Below are 23,017 nucleotides of genomic sequence, written 5' to 3'. Positions count from 1 at the left end.
AATGAGGGTTCAGTGAAAGGAAGCCACGGCCTTGGTTCAGCGTAGAGAAGAAAGAACTTTCTCATGGTTGGAGTTGTTGAAAAATAAAAAGAATGGTCTCAAAGGTGGTAAGCCCCTTTCTCTGGAGTTCCATTGGAAGGTGTGGTCTGTCTTCGTGGAGTGAGAGTTTTGCAGCAAGGAAGGGTTGGGAGGCTCTTGGAAGGCTGGGGGTCAGGCTGTACGACGGTCAAAGTTCCTTCTGGGCCAGGGTTGGGCCAGCTTGGTGCGTAAAGGGCCAGGTAGTAAATCTATTTTGGCCTTGTGGGCCCTAGGTTCTCTGTTGCCACTGCTCAACTCTGCCGCTGTGACCGAAAGTAGCTGCAGACGATACGTCAAGGGACCTAAACTAACTGGCGTGTCTGCGTCCGGATAAGACCTGGTGAGCAGAACCTGCCCGCAGGCTATAGATTGCCGGCCCCTGTTCCAGGCAACTGCTTTGGAATCTTCTGAATCCTGAGCCCTGTGAGTCGTCGGTGGTCTTGCTCACCCCTTTCCTCACTTCTCGGCCTTTCTCCCTGTCAGTGGCCTGTGGTTTCACTGGCTGGGGCAGACCTGGAGCCCCCAGCGGAAGAAGAGGCAGAAGCAGAAGTGGATGGCAGAGGGATCCCAGAGCTCTAGGACCCCAGAGTTGCTTCTGGAAGATTATTGCTTAAGTAGGAGGAACATATGTATCTGCTTCTCCTGCCACCTAAGAGGGCCGGGCAGCTGGTGCCCTGCAGCTGGGATCCCTGGGTGACACTCTGCACCCTGGAAGGGCTGCCTTGGTGTTACTTCCTCTGAGAGTTGGTCCAAGGTGTGTTTGAGCCGGGCTGTGGTCAGGAAGGGCTTAGGGACTTCCCTGGCGGTCCAGCGGTTAGGACTCTGTGCTTCCACTGCAGAGGGCACGGGTTCGATCCTTGGTCTGGGAACTAAGATCCCACAAGCTGCGTGGTGAGGCCAAAAACAAAAAACAAAGAACAAAAGCCCTCCAGATGTAAAGGAAAACGAAAACTAACTTGGTTGCACAGAGACCTTGGCCTTGGGTGTCTGCCTCCTTGAGCCCCGTGGCTAACGCAGGTGTCCTTCATCTCAAGTCTTTGGCCCCTCCCCCTTCTCCCTAGCCCCACTTCCAACCTCCCTTATTCCCTTTATCATCATGAGTCGAGTGCCTCTGATTTCCTCTCCTTTTAGAAGGGTCTCCAGGTGGAGAGGCGGGAGTGCATGTGGCCAGCGCCATCTTTGGTGCACGTCACCTGCACTGATGGCTCTCGTTCCTTTCAGTGCCTGCCTGATGTTCTGCTGCTAATGGCCCTTCTCTCAGTGTGGAGGCCTTTGCACAAGTCGTGGGTGGGTAGGTGTGTGTGTTGGGGGGTGTCCAGGCCTGGTTTTATTTTCTTTCAGTCTCCGCCTAGCTGCCCCCCGTGTTGCTGAATGAAGGTAAATTCTTTGAGTTTGGAGGCGAGGACTGCGTGGTCTGTCTCCACACAAGGCTGCCTCTGGCTGACACTATGTCCTTAGCACTCTGCCAGCTCAGATCAGGTTTGCAGGAAGTAGAAGGATGTCGTTCAGGACTTATAAACTGTCACATGCCTAAGGCCGGCCCTGCTGCCCCTTCCTGGTCAGAATGGCAAGGGACCCCAGGACTGTAGTTGATCCTAGCCTTGGGATTAGGCAACTCCCGGGGCCCCCCAGCCCCACCTGGCAATTCTCACTGAACACTGTGCCTGGGACCATGGTCCCCGGCCATCAACCCTCTACCAACAAGACCTGGCTGCTGACAGGCTCGGCTCTGCGCCCTCAGGGACATGGTGAGCTCTGTCTCAGCCTTAGAGAGGTGCTGGCCCCTGATCCTGTGCAGCTCTGTCCATCTTGGCCTCAGTGACAGGGTCTCTGTCCCCTCCCTAAATGGTTCATACTCCCCCCACCCTTTCCTACAAGGGCCAACTTTATTGAGCAGAGCCACTGCTAAGAGCCACTGCGTATAGAGCACCTACTGTGTGCAGGCACCGTTCTTGGCATTTACACATCATAAGCACTGTGAGATGGTGCTTTCATCATCCCTCATTTTACTGATGGGGACCGTGGGACGAAGTTCAGACTCTTCACGCTGACCCTCAAGGCCGGTCACAGCTGGCTACTGCATTCTTCTCTCTCTCTGGCTGCCCCAGCCCGACCCCATTCTCGCTGGGCTGTTGGCGCTCCACAGTCTCTCTCCCATAACCCCCAATTCCAGTCTGTCCATTATTGTTGATTCTTAGGAGGTTCCCCTCCCCCTCCTCCCAGGTGTTTGCCCTGGGAAAGCAGGGTCTGCTCTTTAAGGTTGAGTGTGGCTGACTTCTTTCTTCCTTCAGTCCCCAGAGCTGGACCCAGGGCCACAGGCAGGGCAGGGGATCCTTGACCTCTGTAGAGGGGCCTGAGCTTTGCTTCTGGAGCTGCCCTGAGTCCCTAATTACGGCCCCAGTGGAGCTTCCCAGCTCCCAGGGCTGTCAGGAATAGGAGCCTTCGGTGGGGTTGTGCAGTCCCCTCCGGCAGTGCCACCAACCGCGTGACACAGGGCACATGCCTGTAAGTGAGATGCGGAAAAAGGAAAGTGACCACCTTCTCAGGTTGTCCCCAAGATCGCGTGACCACTTGGTGTGCAGTCACAGCCTTAATTAGGTCACTCTAGTTCCAGCCCCAGGTTCTTTCCACTGAGGGAGCTGCAGGTCCAGGCCCCTAGCAGGGCTGCTGGATTTAAGGTGGTACCAGCCCAGAGGAAGGACACTGGAAAGGGGCCACCGGCAGGGAAGCTGTGGGCGGAGGCTCTGAAGACCCAGAGGCTGGCAGCCCAGGTGCTTTTCCTTTCTATGTGGAGGGACGGCTGAGTCCCCCCGACAGTCCACTTCCACTGGGCCTGTAGGCCCTGACCTCCCCCTCCCTCAGGGCCTCCCCCTGGCCATTTCCCTCCCTGGCTCCTGGGCTTGGGAGTCGAGGGAGAGTGGGTCACTACCGGGGCTGCACCAGGACTGACTGGGTCTGGGGGTGGAAACCCCGGGTTGTTTGGGGGCACCCATCCCCCGAGATCCACAGGGTTCCTGGGGATTCCCAGGCAAACTAGGTTTCCAGAGGCACCTCTGGCCCAGTTTCCCAGCCCATCAGGCCTTTTATAGGAGGTGTTGGGAGCCAAGGGGAGACACCCCATTACCACAGCAAAGAACCACCCTTGCTCATTTCGACACCCCTGATCAGAAGAGCCCTATGGCCTCCCCATCGCCTCCATCAGGGTGTGCTCAGGGCGGGCATCCCCTGGGATGCCCTTCTCCCCCTCCTTCCTGGATGGATAGCCGGTAACTCTAAATTCCCAGATCCACTTGCTCCATCCCCTGTTCCCAAGTGAGTCCCCAGCCGCCTGTACTTATCCAAACCCAGCAAAGGTGCCCCGACTTCAAAAGGACCAAGGGGAGACCCCAGGATTAGGGTCCTTCTCTTAATGAGCCAAAACTAAAAAAGTGAACCCTTACTCATGCGCTTAAGGATAAGCTGAGAGTTTATCTGTCTTCCTGTCATCTTGGCAGCACCTGGACAAAGCCCAGAGAGTAACTCGCCCAAGGACACACAGCACAGGATGTCACCGGGGCCTTGAACCAGGGCAGTCTGACCCCAGGAGCTCACTGCCAGCCCCTGCTGCCCTCCACCTTCCTCAGGAGGAGCCCAGCAAGGCTCCAGTAGACCGAATTGTTCCCTGCTGCATTTGCCAGGGCAGAAGCTTTCCAAGGCTTGTCCCTCTCTACCTGGTCACTCGTGGGCTCTTGGCATCTGTGCCCTCAGTGTGGCTGAAGCCCTTAGCACTCCCGGCCTAGTAACTGGTTGCCACTGGCACGTTCCTTTGGAGGGCGGTCACAGGGCCTGGCTTGCTTTGTTTCCACATTGGGTTGCTGGCATCAGTGGAAGAGTTTGCGTGGAGCTGAAACCTCCCGATCTGAGGTCTTTTCCACTACTGGGCTACGGCAGCCAGTCTGAGAGCGCGAGGCTGGGGGAGCTTGGTGCACCGTCTGCTCTCTCTCCTTCTGAATCCGCGTGGGAGTCCCTGCCAGGTGCAGTACACTCCCACTGCAGGCATTTGGGACAAAGAGGATTTCCCTGCTCGTCTCAAAAGCCTGGGTAGCAGCTGCCTGACTCTGCATCCCCTCTGCTGTCTTGCGGGGCCCTGAGCACACAGTGGGTGCTCTGTAGTGGTGGGGATGGCCCCTCAGCTCTGCCCTGCCGCCTTCCCTTTCTTTATGAACTTCCAGACGCCATGTACAGAACTATTGGAGGTTGTGGTTGGGGAGACCCAACTGGTCTCCTGCAGCCTGTAAAGATGTTGGCCTCTTACCAGAAAAAGAAGGATATTTCCCAGGAGTGAGTCCCCGCAGCACTGGCTGTGCACAGGACAGGTGAAGCTGGCGCTCACCTGCCCCCAGGGCCACTCCCAGCTCACCTTCTCTCTCCCTGCATCTCTCCACAGTGAGGACTGCTGCATGCCCCCCACTGCTCACTCCACTCTCCCCCGCTACTGCCCCCCTAAATCCATTCTGCACATCAAGCCGAGGGGTCTTTCTGAGACAGCCATCTGATGTCACTTCTCTGCTTCACACTCTTTTTGTTTGTTTGTTTGTTTTTGTTTTTGTTTTTGCGGTACGTGGGCCTCTCACTGTTGTGGCCTCTCCCGTTGCGGAGCACAGGCTCCGGACGCGCAGGCTCAGCGGCCATGGCTCACGGGCCCAGCCGCTCCGCGGCATGTGGGATCTTCCCGGACCGGGGCACGAACCCGTGTCCCCTGCATCGGCAGGCGGACTCTCAACCACTGCGCCACCAGGGAAGCCCTCTGCTTCACACTCTTTGAGGGTTGCCCCTCTTACCCGTAAGAAGACACAGCTCTCCCAGAATGCCTTGTGGGAGCTGGCCCCCTCCCCCCTTCTGGGACATCCCAGCACCTCTGGACTGCACTGGTGACAGGGGCTCCCTCCCACGGCTCTGCACACTCACTCCTGTTAGAGCCAGCTCTGCCCATGCTCCGGCCTTATCACAGCTCAACTGTCTGTACATCTGCCTCCCCGCTGGGACTGGTCTTTGTGCTTTTCTTCTGCTCTGGAGAGGCCCCAGGTAGATGTGAGCCAGGTGACTCGAAGAGCCAGGCGTTCATCCCACAAAGGCGGCTGGGAGCAGCCTGATTGGAAATCAGACTCTGGGCTCAAAAGCTTTTGTACTTAATTCCTCAGGGTCCCCCTTCCTCGCACCCTGCTTTCTTTTACTTTGCATGTAGTTGTAACACACTTGGAGATGTGGTTTCTCAGTCTGCAGCAAATCAGAAGGAAGGGAGGGAGGGAGGGAGGAGGGGAGGGAGGGAGAAAGAGAGGGAGAAAGGGAGGGAGAGAGGGAGGGAGAGAGAGAGGAAAGAAAGGGCAGATAATTGGACAGCTAAGGGGGACCTACACAAAAGAGGGGAAACCAGGACCTCAGAGAAGGGGCAGGCAGCGAAGCACGGAGGAACGGCAGTCCTATGGGCTCGGGGGCCCTGAGGCTCATCTGGATGGGCACAGCCAGGGTCACCCACGGGAGAAGCAGGAAAGCCCCAGGAAGGGCTGCCTGCTCTGGGGACAGTCTGGCACAGTGCCCTTCTCCTACTTGAAAGAGCCTGGGCCACACGGGGCATCTTGTGAAAATGCAGGTTCTGATTCAGCAGGTCTGGGAGGGGACCTGAAATTCTGCCTTTCGAATAATCCTGGATGACCGTGATGCTGATGGTCCAGGGACCACACTTTGAGTGGCTGCCAGAGCCAGCCTGTCTGAAAAGGCAGTGCATGTTTCCCATACAAGGCCTTTCTGGAGACAAGCCGGTGTGTTCCCATGTTCTGGGTCTCTGGGGTGCAGGCGGTTCCCCCCAGCACTAAGAGTAAGGCATTTTCTGGGGCAATCCTCCTGAGAACCCCCGTACCCCCTGGGGATCCCTGGGGAGTTTCTGATGGCTGAGTTTCAGGCAGACAAAGGCTGCCCTGCTTCTTTCTTCCTTGATAGCAGGATTATTCTGGGCAGGTGAAAACCAAGAAAACCCAGGGGCTCTGCACAGTGGAGCTGAGAGAGCAAGCCATTCACGGACCAGCACGGGGCGGACATTGGAAACCAGCCCCTGAGCCCTTGCTGCTGTCTCCTTACTGGCAGGCCTTCGGTGGGGTGAGGATTTAGGGTCACCTGGGCCCCTCTGGCCAGGCCACGGGCTTTCCCAGGTCATAGACACTCAGGGTGGTGGGCCCAGTGTTCAGGGATCTCAGCCCATCCTGCCTCAATCCACCCCATTCCCCTGACCAGTGATGACCCCAATCAGTTGAGTTGGGAAGCCTTTTCAAGTGAGCCCTTGGAGGACAGATGTGATGCTCTCATACAGGACAGGCGGGGCGATGAGAGTCACTCATCAAGGGCTTCCTGGAAATTCAGCCGAAGGGGTCGCAGCAGCCTGTGGATTCGGGTTTCCCCCAGAATGCTAAAGATGGTAGAGGCTGTTTGAGGCCAGTGGGTGTGGGCAGCTCATCAGAGCAGCAGCCCTGGAAGTTGTCTGCTTCCTCTTCACAGCTGCAGACAGGTCCTACTTTTAAATATAGCTCCCTCCCATTGCTTGCTTACTGGGTGCCGGGGGCCGGTGCTGGCGTGTTATCTCCTGTTGGCCCGTCTACAGCTCTGCAAGGCACAGGCAGCTCAGTTAGAGTCAGCCTGCAGTGGGCTCGGCAGCCCGTCTCTCCCAAATGAATGGCAGGGCTGGCTTTGCACCCAGGCCTGTGTCTGCGGGGCCACGTGCAGTGCCGATGGAACTGGAATCTCCCCCTAACAGATCCTGGAGATTAGGAAGATGAAGGGAATGAGGACATTTTAAAGCAAAAACATGGAAAAAGCTCACCAATTCAGAGGAGGGCTAGAAAGAAGCCCCAGGAAACAAACAAGGATGCGGGGTCTCGGAGTTATGAGTGCGGTTTCTTGTTTTTTGTTTTTTTAATATCCTGAACTGCCTTTAATAAGAAAAATCTTGGTTAAAATTTAAATTATAGAAAAAAACTGGTACAGGGAGCTAAGATGTTGGTAGAGGGAGGAGCCAGGGGCTTAAGGGAGCCCCAGTGAGCCTGCAAGCATTTGAAAGATATAAAGTACTGGGAGGCGGGGAGAGGAAATATTTTGATGGTTTGAAACAGGGGGAGAGTGATGCAGCTTAGGCCGGCTTTGTAGGGAGAAGGAGAGCCCCAGATGAGCCTAGGTCTGGGGCTCCCCCCCCGACTCCCCTGGGTGTGGGTGGCTCTGCCAGCTGAGCAGTGCAGGTGGGCCCGACCTGGGCAGGTTCTTCTAGGTGTTGCTCCCTTTCCATGGGGCTGGATTCCCAACTGCAAGGAATGTGATGGAATTTTCGTGGAGGGACTGGAAGCAAAGCAGGTTTCCAGAATGAGGAAAACAAATCCGCCTGCATTCATCTCTCCCACAGGCCCAGAAGTTTGGCGTAAGGTCACCTGTTTGCAGATGGCCTTGTCTCAGGGGGTCCTCACACAGCAGTTACTTGAGGAGAGGGGCTCTGAGCAGGTTGAGGGTGAGTGCTTTGCGCCCAGTCCAGCCTTGGGGGCCTCTGCGAGGGGTCCTCACCTCCGGCTTCCTTCAAGCGCACCCACGGTGGAATGCGTTGCTGAAGTTGTCCCACAGCTTTCAGAAGGGCCTTTATCCATTTAACACCTTGCTTCCCCAGGACGCCTCTCTGCCTTAGCTTTGGCTGGCTTGTCTCTGTCAACTGTCACTGGAGGGGCCACGTTGGCATCCTGTAAGGACTGACCTGCTATCAAACCTACATCTGGTGGCGGTGTTGCCCAGCCCTGCGGTCGGGCTGTGGGCTGTGGGCATCAAGTGGCGATAACCGGGGCTAACCTCGCTGGGCCTAGTGACCTTCGGTTGGTTGGTTGACCTAGGTGGGCTTGGTTTCTTCGTCAGCCTGACAGTGTGACGTTCCTTAAAGGAGTGTTGGAGGGTTAAAGCCGATCAAATCTATTTGAAGGGCTGTGTTGGTGAGACTGTTTCTTCAAATGTTTGTGAGACATCGGTATTCTCTCGGGCAAAAATGAATAATTTTGCGTATGTGGGCAGCTGGCGATACCGCACTCCGAGACCAGAATCAGAATCTACACACGTATGGGACTCAGCAACGTGACTCCTATTACTTCTGCCAAAGTCATCAGATATAAATTGTAAAATGTGTGAATCGCACAGTTGACTAGCGGTCTGTTTGTTGGGACATAGTGTGTGCACTCTATCCATCCCCTGGCTCCCCACTGAGTTAAGGGGCACATGGTATAAGCTTAGTTCATGGTCATTCCTGCCTCGCCTGTTCCCACGTGAAGCCAGGCACCCGCCTGAAAGCCCCAGGTTAGTTCTGATCCACAGCAATTGGCTTCACTGCACCCCTCAGCTTTCACGACCTGTCACATGGGGTGACTCGTGACCACCTCACAGCACTGCTGAACTAACTCAGGTGCTTCAGCACAGCGCCGGGCACTTAGTGAGCACTCAATAAACAGTAAACAGGCGGCCATTATGAATTCTTCATAGGACTGTCATAAAGATGAAAGGGTTAGTGTATGAGACGATGTGCTGTGAACTGCAAAGCAGGCTAGTTGTAGTTATTAGGGGCTTTGAATCCCATCGTGTGCGCGGAACGCATATGGTAGTCGGATGCTTTGAGAGGAGCAGATGAAACAGTAAGTTGATGAGGGGGACCTGGGAGGTTTTTCCTGCCTGTCTGGCATATGCAGGCCCTGAAGGAAGTGGCTGTGGACCAACCCTCGGAGATGGTCACTTTAAAGAGGGAAAGATGCACTTCTGGATTACAAATCCCAGTTCTGTGGGGAGGGGCGAGGACACCACTAATGTGGTCAATTTATGGTCCTCCCAGGACTTAACTATGGGCTTGGCTGGTGCTTCGGGCAGGAACAAAGGGACGCAGTCTTTGCTGAGTCCCTGGGAGTCGAGGCAGCGGCTGAGTGACCCCTTTCTTTCCTGCCCCTCTTGCCTTGGAGACATCCCCTCTCAGTCCACACACTGGCTTTATTCCTGTGCCAAACTGGTGCTCCCGGCAGGATGCCTGGCCCTTTCTTTCTTTTTTTTCTTTTTAAAATTTATTTATTTATTTTTGGCTGCGTTGGGTCTTCGTTGCTGCGAGCGGGCTTTCTCTAGTTGAGGAGAGCGGGGGCTACTCTTTTTTTTTTTTAATAAATTTATTGATTGATTGATTGATTGGCTGTGTTGGGTCTTTGCTGCTGCGCGTGGGCTTTCTCTAGTTGCGGCAAGCAGGGGCTACTCTTCCTTGCCGTGCGCAGGCTTTTCATTGCGGTGGCCTCTCCTGTTGCGGAGCACGGTCTCTAGGTGCACGGGCCTGAGCAGTTGCGGCACACAGACTCAGTAGTTGTGGCTCGTGGGCTCTAAAGCGCAGACTCAGCAGCTGTGGCACACGGGCTTAGCTGCTCCGCGGCACGTGGGATCTTCCCGGACCAGGGCTCGAACCCATGTCCCCTGCATTGGCAGGCGGATTCTTAACCACTGCGCCACCAGGGAAGCCCAGGGGCTACTCTTGGTTGCAGTGCGTGGCCTTATCGCGGTGGCTTCTCTTGTTGCGGAGCATGAGCTCTAGGCACACGGGCTTCAGTAGTTGTGGCTCGTGGGCTCAGTAGTTGTGGCTCGCGGGCTCTAGAGCGCAGGCTCAGTAGTTGGGGTGCACGGGCTTAGTTGCTCCACGGCATGTGGGATCTTCCTGGACCAGGGTTCAAACCCGTGTCCCCTGCGTTGGCAGGCGGATTCTTAACCACTGTGCCACCATGGAAGTCCCCCGGCCCTTTCTTCTGTCTGGGATTTGCCCACCGAGGTGGTGTGCTTTTGCTCCCAGGCACATTACTCACCAAAGTGGTCAAACCAAAGTTTCCTGCCTATTGAAAGAAATTGGAATTCCTTTAACCTGTCACCCAGACTTTGCCAAGGCCCTTTCTCACATATTTGTCCTCTTTCTTAGGCCTGGAGAATGTTTCCGGCTTGAGGGCCTAAAAGAGGTTTTCCAACCCTTCTTGACTCTTCTCAGTTAGAACCCCAGAGAAATGCCAGGGATAAGGTCTCCGAGCCCCTCTCTGCCATGGCCCCATCTCGACTGCCGGTTGTGCTGCGGAGGCTGAGCTAGCTGTGTTCCTGCCCCTGCTGGGTGAGGACGAATTCCTGCCTTGTTCCCTGACCTTTCCTTATCTTGCCCCAATTCACCTCCTGTTCCTGGGGCCCCCTCCCCTCTCTTTACCCCTGAGCTTTTCAGCTGCTCTTGTCCTCCCTTCACTTTCCTTCCTTTCTTCTCTGCGTTCAGACCCCGAACCTCTGCGTTTGCTCGAAAGATCCACATCTTAAATTCATCCCCCTTCGTGGCTTCAGTCTCCTCTGCAGACTTCGCAGGAGCATGCGCTGTGCGCTGAGCAGCAGGCAGAGGACATTCATTCACAATCTCGGCCTGGAGGGGAACGACGGGCTGCCTTCCTGAGGTAGAATTGCCTGAGGAGCGCTTCCCAAAGTGTTTTCCTTGGAACACTCGATTGCTTAGACGTGCCTCCTCCAGTGGAAAATCCCTGAACACAGAGGATTGTGTGGTCTGATGAGTCTGGGTGCTGTTTCCCTCCGGTAAGTTTCGGACACGTGACCATATGGAAGGCTCTGGAAAGTTCCACACTAAAGAAGCCTGTTTACTTTGACTAGGACTCCCTGTAACAGAGTCCGTCCCTCCGGCCTGTTTGTAAGAGCTCTTCTCACCTCAGGTCTTGTGTTAGCTGTTTTTGCCAGAAAGGTCTTCCTTGTGCTTGGCTAATACCCGTCTCTGTCATGCCCACACCCAGAGCCCAGTCCTGGCCGTCACCAGCTTGCTGAGATCCTTTGGGCCTAGATTCTGTCACAGCTTTGTGTCACCAGCAAATTTGATAGTCAGCACTCTTCCTAGGTGGCCCTACACCTAACAGGCAAGCCGCTGAATTGTATGGGCCTCTACTCCTGCCTGTCGTTCCCCCAGAAGCCTAATAGAGGGGGCTTGCTGATTCGGTAGAGATAATAGGTCAGTCATCACAGTTTTCTGTTGGACCAGCTTGACAACCCTGTTTCAAAAGCCAATGAGCATATGACCTAGCAATTCCACTCTTGGTTATATGCCCAAGGGGAATGAAAACAAATGTCCACATAAAAACTTGTATCTGAGTATTCATAGCAGCATTATTCATCACAGCCGTAAGTGGAAACAACACAAACATCTATCAGCAGGTGAATGGATAAACAAAATATGGTATATTTATACAATAGAATATTATTCAGCAATGAATAAGAGGAATAAAGTACTGATTGACATGTGCTACAAGCTGGGTGAACTTTGAAAACATTATGCTGAGTGAAAGAAGCCAGACACAGGAGGTCGCATATCGTATGATGCCGTTTATATCAAGTGTCCAGAGTAGGCAAAACCGTAGAGACAGAAAGCAAACTGGTAGTTGCTATGGGCCGGGGAGAGGGGCATGAGGAACGACTGCTACAGGGCATGGATTTCTTTTCGGGGTGATGAACGTGTTGAGGAGCTAGATAGCGATGATGGCTGCACAACCTTGCAAATATGCTAAAAATCACTGAGTTGTGCAATTTTAAAAGAGTGAATTTTATGGTATTTAAATTATATCTCAATAAAGCTGTTACTTTAAAAAGAAGTGGGGACTTGTCTGACGGTCCACACTTCTACTGCAGGGGGCATGGGTTCGATCCCTGGTCGGGGAACTAAGATCCCTCATGCTGTGCGGCACGGCCAAAAACAAAAAAAACCAAAGAAACCTGTAAAAAGAAGTTAAAAACCAAGTAAATGAGGCCAATCCTCTAATCACTTTTAGGGGGCCCCTGGCAATCATTCCTTTAAGTACCATCCGTTGATGATACTAGAGCCTGGGCTGGTCCATCTGTGATTCATACACTCTGCCCGCTTCCTGGAAACCACACTGGAGCACCTGGCTTGTCCTTCAGCGTCCTCAGAGCTCACCAACAGGACTCCAGGGGTATCATCTGTGTCCTTTAGCATCTCATCTCCCAGCGTGATCCTTCCAGGCAGGGAGGGAGTGGGAGCCCAGCGGGAGCGCAGACCTGCTTGAAGGAGGTGGCCTCTGCTGAGGCAGAGGGCAGACTGGTGCTGCCAGCGATGAGAGGGAGAAGGGGCGGTTCCCCAGCTCCAGGGGACAGAAGAGGCCACCGAGGAGGGTGGAGGTACGTTCTGGGTGGGAGGAATGGCATGAGTCGGCCACTGTGGCTGGAGCAGGGCACACTGGGAAGTACTGGGCCTCATCTCCAGCATGACCACATGGGCTTCAAAATACCACCAGCCCACAGGGTTAGATTTCTGGCTGCCCACAGGCTACATTTCTTGGCGGCTGGTACGGTGGTTCCTAACCATGGTGGTTTCTTTCGTGGAGCTGGGGCTGGGGGGTGATAGACAGTGAGGAAGCCTGTTTTGTTTGTTTGTTCACGTATTTGATTTTTACATTTTACCGTCTTAACCGTGTAAGTGTTGAGATCAGTGTACGTTCACATTTTTGTGTAGCCCTCGCCACCGCCCATCTCCAAGACCTTTTCCTCATCCCAAACTGAAACTCGAACCCGTGAAATAATAACCCCCTCCACCCCCCGCTTCCCCTGGTCCCTGGTAACTACCTTCTGTCTCTATGAACTCTAGATACCTCATATAAGTGGAATTAGGCAGCGTTTGTCCTTTTGTGTCTGGCCTATTTCAACCTTAGCATAATGTTGACATGTTCATCCATGTTGTAGCATGTATTAGAATTTCATTTTTTAAATGGCGAATAATATTCTATTGTGTAAATATATCATATCCCACTGTATGGATAGATCTCATTTTGTTTATCTGTTCGTCTGTCAGTGGACACTCGGGTTGTTTCTGCCTTCGGGCTATTATGAACGGATTTGTTTCTTAAAGCATGATGTTCATACCTGAGCAGCAAGTGATCTCTGGGGAGCAGAAAAGGGGATGGACTTGACGGGAGAAGAGCCAGCGAGTCTGTGAGGAAGCTCCACAATAGCCCGAGTGTCGGGGCGGGGGTGGTGGAGTGACCGGGGCAGAAGGACAGAAGGCTGAAGAGGGCTCCACGGGGCTGACCAGGCACTCGGGAGTAGAGGGCAGGGCCAGGACCCCTGCCATGGGGAGGCTGGGATCGTTTCCTGCAGGTGGCTCGGGGGTGGGGGGACAGCCAGCAGAGGTGCTGGCTCTGTGTCCAAACTTGGCCAGGAGGGCAGAGCCACCACCCCGCTCATCTGTGACACACAGGTGTGACCGGTCAGACCTGGAGACTAGATTGTGAGCTGGAGGGCAAAGCGTGAAACCGCAGTGCTGGGGCCAGGCCTGACTCACAGCCCAGCACCAGGGTGGGAAGCAGTTTCCAGAGACAGGAGACCAGAGGACGAGCGGAGGGGTTGGTGGAACTGGGGGCGGCGGAGACCCAGGGGCTGGTGACCAAGGGGAGGCTTCCAGAACTGTCAGTTGCTCTACGTAATAGAGTGGGTGCGTGGGGCGCCCTGCAGCAGCTATTCTATCGTCCAGCATCTGGAGGTTCAGTTGATGTTCGTTGACCCAAACTGGGAAAAATCAAGGTAGACGAGCATGTTTTTCATCCTCAAGAAACTTACGGCCTAATTAAGGAGTTGAAAGACATGAAAACACTCCTGCAGTACAAGACCCACTTTGAGTCATATCCCGCAGAGCCCCAGAGGTGTTGGAGGAGAGAGAGGGGACCCTTCCAATGCAGTGACCCTGGTGGGCACTGCAAGGCAGGAGTCTTTTGAGTCATTTTTCAGTAAATAAGGCCAAAAGCATTACACATTTGATAGATTAACAAGTGTCCTTCGGTCCTGGCCATGGCCATCCCTCACCAGCGCCCTGCCTTTGACCTACAGGTATGATGCCGGAAGGGATGGCTTCATTGACCTGATGGAGCTGAAGCTGATGATGGAGAAGCTGGGGGCCCCCCAGACCCACCTGGGCCTGAAGAGCATGATCAAGGAGGTGGACGAGGACTTTGATGGCAAACTCAGCTTCCGTGAGGTACCTGCGTCCTGCTGGCCCTGAGCCCCTGGAGGAGGGGGGTGGCCCTGAGAGGACTCGCAGATTCACCATTCCCTGGAGTGCAAATGGCTTTGGCCTCTCTTGAGTGCTGCTTGGGTATTTAACCTACAGTTCTGCTTTTTAAAATAAATTTAAGGATCTAGTGAACCGCAGTGCTGGCATGAAAAAATGCTGAGCAAGCAGATTGAAAGTCAGTGTGGGTAGGATAACCTCATTTGGGTAAAATGGTAAGTACTGAGAAATCTGGAGGGATGTTCACTAAAATATTCATTGTGGATGTTTGTGGGTGCAAAGTGTTGGTGGTTTTATAATTTTATACTTAAAAATATATATTTAAACTGTTAATTTTATAACAAGCATTTAAAAATAGTAAAAAAAAGAAAGAAAGAAAGAAAAAAGAAATTATACAAAGGGTCTTACTCTGTGCCCATGGACCTTCCCCTCCAAACAGGTCCGAGGATGGGTTTTTTTGGTCTTTGAAACCCTGAAATTGTGTTCGTACAGATATCTTCCTGGAAAAGCACATGGAGTCACCTGATCCCCCAATAGATGAAAAGCTCAGCCATTTTTATTTTGGGGAATAAATCTCAAGGCCATTGGGTTTCTTCCATGGCAAGGATGCAGCTCAACAAGGAAGGGAATTCCATGTTTTGTGTGTTTGAGTCTTGCGAAAAGGTTTTCAGATATGTCAGTGACCTGTTATTAGAATAACTTTAGCGACACCATCCAGGCTAAAGGCTTGGACATTAGCCCAGCTGCTGTGCTCTCATTTTCAGTCGTGTCTCTTTGGGGGCCCTTGGGAGTTGAGAGAAGAGAGGACTGTTCTTGTCTCCTGGTGTTTAACCTTGGTTATTCCAGGAAGAGTGGAGTGCAGGCATCCGGGTTTCTGAGAGTGAGAACTTTAGCCGAATACTGGTCGTCTTTCCAGGCTAGATAGGGCCTTTGGATGCACTTGCTGGGGGTCTCTGCAGCTGACCTAGCAGCCATGAGTCCCTTCCCCAGCTGGCCTTGCCTCTCACTGCCCACAGATCAACTCCAGAATCTCCCATCTCTTCCTTTCCTAAACTGGCACATATGGAGATGGATCACGAAAACCTGTGCTGGACACAGCCCTCAAGATAATCTGGTACCAGACTTCTCATTTCAAGGCTAAGGAGCTAGAAGACCAAAAGGGTCAACACTTGCCTGAAATCAGGTCCCAGCTCAGGGCTGGGCCTGGGTTACAGCCTCCCCCCATCATTCCCCACATTCAACTTCCCAGCTGCCTCTCTGTCTCCCTCGCCTCTCATTTGGTTCCTTTGTATCGTTCATACATCATGCTGGGCATTGGCTCTTTCCAATCTGGGTACCCCTGGAGTATAGAACGTAAAGGATCATGCCTTGGCGAAGCTTTGGAGGCAAGGTTGGGGAAAGAACTTCTACGGCAAAGTTGTGGCCTCTGGAGAACAGAAATTGAGGGTGCTTAGAAAGTCTGTGCAAGTCAGCAACTGAGCTAAGACACAGTCCCTCCCCCGGTTTCACCCAGGAGCCACCCAAATGTGCCCCTCTCTGCGTCCAAGATGCTCAGTTAGCTTTTGGTTAGCTGCTGGCTTGGCCATTTCGCCCAGACGGTGGACAGCAGAGGCTTAGACATCTCCAGAGGGTTTTGTTGTGGGTCCTCAACCTGCCTACAGGCCTTCAGTGACATTCACATTCCGTCTTTTGTCAGTTCAGAGCCCCACTGTGGTCCCAGCTCTAGGAGTTGTACCCAGAGGTACAGGATTTGGACGTATAGACGCAGTTGCCATTAATACTCCACAGTCTAACCTCCTGCTCTTAGTATTTCACTCTGCTGGTTTCTGCACATGTTGTAAGCCACTAGTGGGCCGATGCTGTGTTTGTGTAATGAAAAGAGGCTTATAGCCCAAACTCCATCTTCCACACAGAGCTGCATAACTGGAGCAAGTTATTTTACTTCTCAACTTCAGTTTTTCTGTCCTTAAAATAGGGCTGTTGGGCTTCCCTGGTGGCGCAGTGGTTGAGAGTCTGCCTGCCGATGCAGGGGACACGGGTTCGTGCCCCGGTCCGGGAAGATCCCACATGCCGTGGAGCGGCTGGGCCCATGAGCCATGGCCGCTGAGCCTGCGCGTCCGGAGCCTGTGCTCCGCAACGGGAGAGGCCACAGCAGTGAGAGGCCCGTGTACCGCAAAAAAAAAAAAAAAGAAAAAAATAGGGCTGTTAACAGCTTTTGCTCAGGACTGTTTCGAGAACCAAGTTCTCTTTCTATGCCTCCATCAGTTAGAACTCTTGAATGCAAGTGAAGGAAAGAGAATGCTAGCTAATTTAAATAAGAAAAGAACAAACAGCTATTGGCTTACATACCTGGGAGATGAAGTAGAAGTGTTTTAGTCACAAGTAATCCAGGGTCTTCCTCTTGCCGTATCTTGGAATGTGTTTTTTCTGTGTCCACCTCATCTTTTCTTTCCAAATAAGGTGTTGTCCCTGGCATATGACAAGATGGCTGCTGGCAGCTCCAGGCTACATTGTCCCAGGGGATAGAGGGCTTCTTTATCCCAGAGTCCCTACCAGTCTCAGGAGAAGGCTTCTGATTGGCCCTAATAGGGATACATGCCCACCTCCTGGACCAGTCATTGCATCCAGGGTACTGTGATTGGCTAGATCCAGGTCATGTGCCACAAGGCACCATAGTCAACAGCTCCACCATCATCACAGGTGTCCTCATGACCTGGCACTTAGTAGGTGCTTGGTGAGTTTGTATTCCCTTTCTTTTTCTTTGGATTAACTCAACTGAAGTGAGTTATATCTAAATAAAAGCTACTTTCCCCCAACATACAAGGAAATCGATCTTTCTTTTAAACCATTTCTCTTCCAATTATGAAAATAATATATGCACACAAGGGGCATTTTAGAAGATGGCATATATGGAACCATTAAAAATGATGATGTATTCAATAGCACAGTGTTTGATGACCAGAGAACACATGTTGACAATGTAAAAAGCAGGGAAAAAAGCAGATTTCCAAACTGTATATAAAATATAATTGTTTAGGGCTTCCCTGGTGGCGCGGTGGTTAAGAATCCACCTGTCGGTGCAGGGGACACAGGTTCGAGCCCTGGTCCGGGAAGATCCCACATACCGTGGAGCAACTAAGCCCGTGCACCACAACTACTGAGCCTGCGCTCTAGAGCCCACGAGCCACAACTACTGAAGCCCAATGCCTAGAGTCCGTGGCTCTGCAACAAGAGAAGCCACCACAATGAGAAGCCTGTGCACCGCAACAAAGAGTAGCCTCCACTCTCTGCAACTAGAGAAGGGTTGCACGCAGCAACGAAGGCCCAACGCAGCCAAAAATAAATAAATAAATACTTTAAAAAAGAAGTAATCATTAAGATAAATAAATTAATTTAAAAAATAAAATATAATTGTTTGCATTTATGGTTTGTGTACGTGTACAGACATGTAGAAGAAGTCATAAGGATGGACCAGAGTTAGGAGTTCTACGTCCATAACTGTAGGCATCTAGAATCCTATTCCAGGCACTCACCACCTCATTCTCCTTTGGAGGCAGACAGCGAGGATTTAATATCCTCCCCTCTTTTTTTGTAGTCCTTACTAATTCCATTACACCTGTCTCAAAGCGAATTGCTCCAAGGCCAGATGTGTGGTAGTTTTGTACAAAGGCTGGATAAGGGGTTTACTAGATTCCATGTTAGTACTGAGAACTGTAGGTCCTTTTTTCTCCTCCCACCTTACCCTCTCTGGGGGGGGGGGGGGTCCCTGGCAGCCCTGGCTGTAGTGGGTTGCACCCCTGCCTCTTCATGGTTGATAGGACCATGGATGGACCTCTGGCTAGACTAGGTCAGTCGGATTCCCTATCTGGGATTTTGAAACTGGGGCTGAAGTACTGCACGTTGGCTGTGCAGGTGCCTCTTCCCATAAGAGTAACTCAATGTGGGGCAGCCATTTTCTCCCATGTGGTCCAGACACAAGAGCTCAAGAGGGAATGTTGCCTCCAATCCTGAGAACATTGCCTCTCCCTGTTCCAGTCCTCTTCCAGGTCACTGTATTTTACCCTTGGGTTTTTGAGACATCCTTTCTGTATAATGAATACCTCCTTTTTACTTAAGCCAACAAGTGTGTTTCTGTCACTTGCCATCTAAGAGCTCTAACTAATGTGGGGAAGTGTTTGCATCATCAATCAGAGTCATGAAATTTAAAATTTCCTTAAATTTGGGACTTCCCTGGCGGTCCAGTGGTTAAGACTTCGCCTTGCAGTGCAAGGGGTGCAGGTTCGATACCTGGTCGGGGAGCTAAGATCCCACATGACTTGCGGCCCCAAAAAACCAAAACATAAAACAGAAACAATATTGTAACAGATTCAATAAAGACATTAAAAATGGCCCACATCAAAAAAATCTTTAAAAAAATTCAATAAAAAAAAATTTCCTTAAATTTATCAGAAGCATTTGACAGCTTGCGTCTGAAACTGCTTTTTAGTTTTGTTGGTTCTCTCTGTTTCTTTGTTTTCTGCCTCTCCTTCCCTCCCCCCTCTTTGCTCAGAGTCACAGCTAGGACACTTTCCAATTCTCTACAACATACCAGTCTTTGTGGACTATAAATAGGAAGACAAACAAGGCTGGGCAGTTGGAGAAATTGTCATTCAGGGGTTGGGGATTGTAATACACTAAATGGGAAAGTCTGGTGTGCTTTAGGGAAGGCTGAACATTTTCAGGTTGAGCTGGATTTTTTTTTTTTCTTCTTTAACTGGCTGGGGCTGGGAGGGACCCCTGAGCTAGGACAGGGCTGCTGGCGGTCATCCGCTGAGCTGGCAGAGTGAGAGTGAGCCCACGTGGCCAGGACCCTTGAGGAATACTTTGAGTCCTTCTGTAAACACCAACATTGTCATCTCTGCTGCAGATGTGAGAGAAATGAGTTTCAGAGATGAAGAGACACCCCCTCCCCGTCGGGTCACTTGGACTGCTGCTAGGCTGGGGGCAGTGTTCCATCTTTCCTAAGCTGCCTCCCTGGTATGGAGGGGGTATCTGTTTTGTGTTTACCGTATGGAGCATTGGGGAGGGGGGTGGCTTCTGTAACTAAGTGCTTTAAGGATGGGCAGGGTACTGAGGGATGGATGGGTATTTTACTCCTTCTCTCTGCCCGAGGCTCACGTTTGCAGTGCTGAAGTCTTGGCTGCTTCAGGCTCTTCCATGAGAGCCTGGCCACCACCGTCCCCCTGCCCCCTTGTCCCCCATCCTACTCTTGGGGGGGGCCTCACCTCCTTCAGTAGGCTTGATTTCCAAGGCTTCTTTGGAGCCAGTGTTCTGGCTCGGTTAGTCTGCAGCAAACTGAGTCTCTGCCGGCCTCTAGTGAGAGAGTTTGAAGCTGCAGGTGGGTGAAAGTGACGTTTCTGTAGAGTGAAGCGGACCATGGTGGCCTTCGTGAAGCTGAAAGTCCTGGAACATCTTGCTTCACCGCTTGCTTTGTATTTGGCGATGTCCACAGTGAAGTTAGGACCCCTGAAGCAAGAATTACAAAGAAGGGCTTGCCGGCAAGGCATTTTGGGGTGGTGGTAGTGGAAGCCAAGACTTTCACTTAATGAAACACGCTTCCCTCTAGGGATTAAGAGCGTTGGCAGTAAAAGACACAAGTTGGCATTTGGAAAAAGCGTGCTGAAGTTGTCTTACCTCTCACTGTGCTTTAGCTAATGTTGTTTCCTCTTGGGGAAGACAATCTTTAGAGGAGACGGTCATGAAAAAAACCCCTGAAAACTGACATTTCACACATATTTTAGGCACTTGAAAACCTGGAGGAGCCTCTTTCTGGGATGAATTGGAATACATCAATTTTTATTCTTTCTAGATGGAAAAATAAATTATGGAAGTTGGACAGATGTCTGATAGACAAATTCATGAAAATTTTTTAAAGAAGAGAAGTAAAAAGCCATAAAACTTCCTTGGGGGTGATGGAAGGACGTGCAGGTGGGGGCGGGGCGGGGCAGGGACAGCTCTTTCAGGTTGGCCTATTTATTTATTTAAAAATTTATTTTGCAGAGGTCTTAGTACAAGTTGGCTTTAAAGACAAATTCATTCAGGTCACATTTTGAATCTGGAGGAAGGGGGTGGATTATTCAATAAATGATGTGGAGATTACTAGCTAACCATTTGGAAGAAAATAAGGTTAATGATAAACTTCACATGACAAATCAGAATAAATTTGAGATTAAATATTTACACTTTTGAAAAAGTCATAAATGCAGTAGACAAGAACACAGGCAATTGTTTATGTAACCTTGGTGGCAAGGAAGGATTTTCTAAGCATAACATTGGTGAGAGAAAAGGAAAGCTTGATAATTTTTGAAAAAATTTTGCTGTAAACAAAATTGAAAGGGAAGTGACAGAGCTAATGTATTTGAAACATAAAGTATTTGGAACAAGGTTCTATAAAGATATCTTAGAAAACACCAAAAATGGTAAATAGTCTAATGCCCAAAATGGGACACAAATGGAAAATGGAAATGGTTCAAAACTGTCCGAAATATTGAATTATTTCATTTTAAAAAACAGTACATACGGGTCTACTGGATTTTTTCTTTCATGACTGTTAACTAGGATGTTGCCAATTTTTTGCTTTTACAGACAATGCTTCTTAAACTATTGTGTAAATGGTTCTAAAGGACAGATTCCCAGCAGTGGAATTCATGATTGGTAGGGTGAAAACATTTTATCTTTTGTAAATATTTCCAAAGTGCCCTCCAAAAATTTTGATTCAAGTTACACTCCCATCAACTCGATATAAGGGTGCCCATTCCCCTACATCCTTGTGGAAAAATAGGCAGCTTTGGTTTCTGTCTTTCTTTCTTTTTTTTTTATTTTTGGCACGGGTCACGTGGGATCTTAGCTCCCCGAACAGGGATCGAACCCACGCCCCCCGCAGTGGAAGGGCAGAGTCTTAACCTCTGGACCATCAGGGAATTCCCCATGTTTTCAGCTTTGACAAAATAATTTGTCACACGGACATGTATACACCCCTTTTAATAGGCTTGGCTATAATGACCCTAGCTCAGGCCAGAGGGGAGTGCTGCGAATCTCTCGGTGATGCTGACTTTGACCCTAATCAACCTTCCCCTGTAGTTCCTGCTAATATTCCACAAGGCCGCAGCGGGGGAACTACAGGAGGACAGTGGGCTGATGGCGCTGGCGAAGCTTTCTGAGATCGATGTTGCCCTGGAGGGCGTCAAAGGTGCCAAGGACTTCTTTGAAGCCAAGGTAGGTGCCTCCTTCCTGTGCGGGGCAATCCCTCCCTCTGCGCACCCTGCCCAGCAGGAGCTCCCAGCCAGCGACCAGCTCATCAACTCCCTCAGGAAAAGGGAAACAGCAAGCGCTTAATCGTGTGAGCTTGTAGGGAAATGAGAGCGCGTTTGTGTGCCGTCTGAAAATTAAAAGCAAAACAGGAAAACTGCCAGACGGCAAATGCATTCGATCCTGGTTTCAGATTCAAACAGGTTTGCTGGTACAATGCTGCCAGATTGACTCTGAATCCAGACTTTCCTAAAGAATTCCTCCTTACCCCAAACCACACTTGAGTTACTCGAACAGCTACCTGCACGTTTGCATCTTAGACACCTGTGTGTAAACAAGTGAATAATGGGGCCCAAGGAGGGTGCCTTGGTGGCTTGCCCTGAATCAGAAAAAGTATTTGCATCATTGACAATGGCTGGGAGCTGGGAAGGAATCTCCAGTGCCTGGTCTTGGAGCCCTTCTGGGTGCTTCCATTCATTCACGAGTTCATACGGTCGTTGAACGTTTATGGAGATCTTACCCCTGCTGGGTGCTGTCGTTTTCCTCTCCGCAGGGCATATCTGCAAAAAGGGCGATCAGGAGAGCCCTCCGAATCCCCCTCCACAGCAGTGGATAAGGCTACCTGGGTTCAGATTTTGCCTCCTCCCTTACCTGTCACCTGTCTGTGCCTTAGTTTCCTCATCTGTATAATGGGGTTGATAATGGGATTGCCATGAGGATTAAATGCATTCATGTGTATGAAGCATTTAGCAAGCTCCTGGCTCACCGAGAGCACTCTGTATGTGATATGAGCTGTTGGGACGCCCTTCCACTCCAGGCAGGAGGCAGCCAACCTCTTGTGGAGTTTTGGCTTATTCCAGGAGTTTGCCCAGAGACAAAGTGTCCTTGGTGATACAGCCCAGCCTGCTCAGGCCCCTAAGCAGCACTCTCTCTTCACTTCTCTGTGATGTTGCCTTGGAGACAAGAGTCCATCATCTTTCTGCCAGTATGTAAACTGTGAATCGTGGTGGCCTCCTTATGCCTGAATCCCCTACTGCTGTCACCTGGCAGTTTCAGGGACAGGCGGACCACTCACTGCACCTTCAACACCAGCATCGTATATCCAGTCTTGAAAGTGGTTTGACCCTTCCTTCATGACTTAACATTGGTTCAACTCAGTTCCAGAAATGCCAGGCACCAAATCAAGCTCTGGAGAAACTCGCATTGATAATGATGAGTAGAGAGGAGGGATGGTGCGAAGAGTCCTCTCTATTCATTGACTGAATCACCACTTGCAGATCTCCCGAGATGCCTTGGGCAGGGGCCTGGGGTTGAAACCCAAAGTTAACAGGACTCTGTTTTCAGCACACTGCCGTAGCTCGATATGCCGAGCGCTCAAGTCTGTATGGAGTCTCTGAGAATGTCTTATCTGGGCATTCCCAACCTTTTATAATCTGGCTGTGATCCCAGCTCCACCCTTCTTCACCCCTATGCACAGTTCTTCAAGTACTGCCACGTCTTTTCACAACGGGGCCTCGATACCTGCTGTTTCCTCTG

At 51.3% G+C, this 23,017-nt stretch overlaps 1 protein-coding gene across 1 annotated transcript in view; it reads left to right on the top strand.

Moving 5' to 3' along the window:
- EFHD1 (EF-hand domain family member D1) overlaps nt 1-23,017 on the top strand; it is a 39,559-nt gene that overhangs the window by 8,823 nt on the left and 7,719 nt on the right. The window contains exons 2-3 of the mRNA XM_027114330.1: nt 14,014-14,161; nt 21,314-21,448. Coding sequence (XP_026970131.1) covers nt 14,014-14,161; nt 21,314-21,448 — 283 coding nt within the window. The remainder of the gene's footprint in view (nt 1-14,013; nt 14,162-21,313; nt 21,449-23,017) is intronic.

This window comes from Aethalodelphis obliquidens, unplaced genomic scaffold (assembly GCF_003676395.1).
Source record: "Aethalodelphis obliquidens isolate GAN/ISIS:26980383/991018 unplaced genomic scaffold, ASM367639v1 scaffold2, whole genome shotgun sequence".
NCBI classification, from domain to species: Eukaryota; Metazoa; Chordata; class Mammalia; order Artiodactyla; family Delphinidae; genus Aethalodelphis; species Aethalodelphis obliquidens.
The sequence above is the reverse complement of the archived record's forward strand: the minus strand, read 5'-3'. Positions and strand labels throughout refer to the sequence as shown.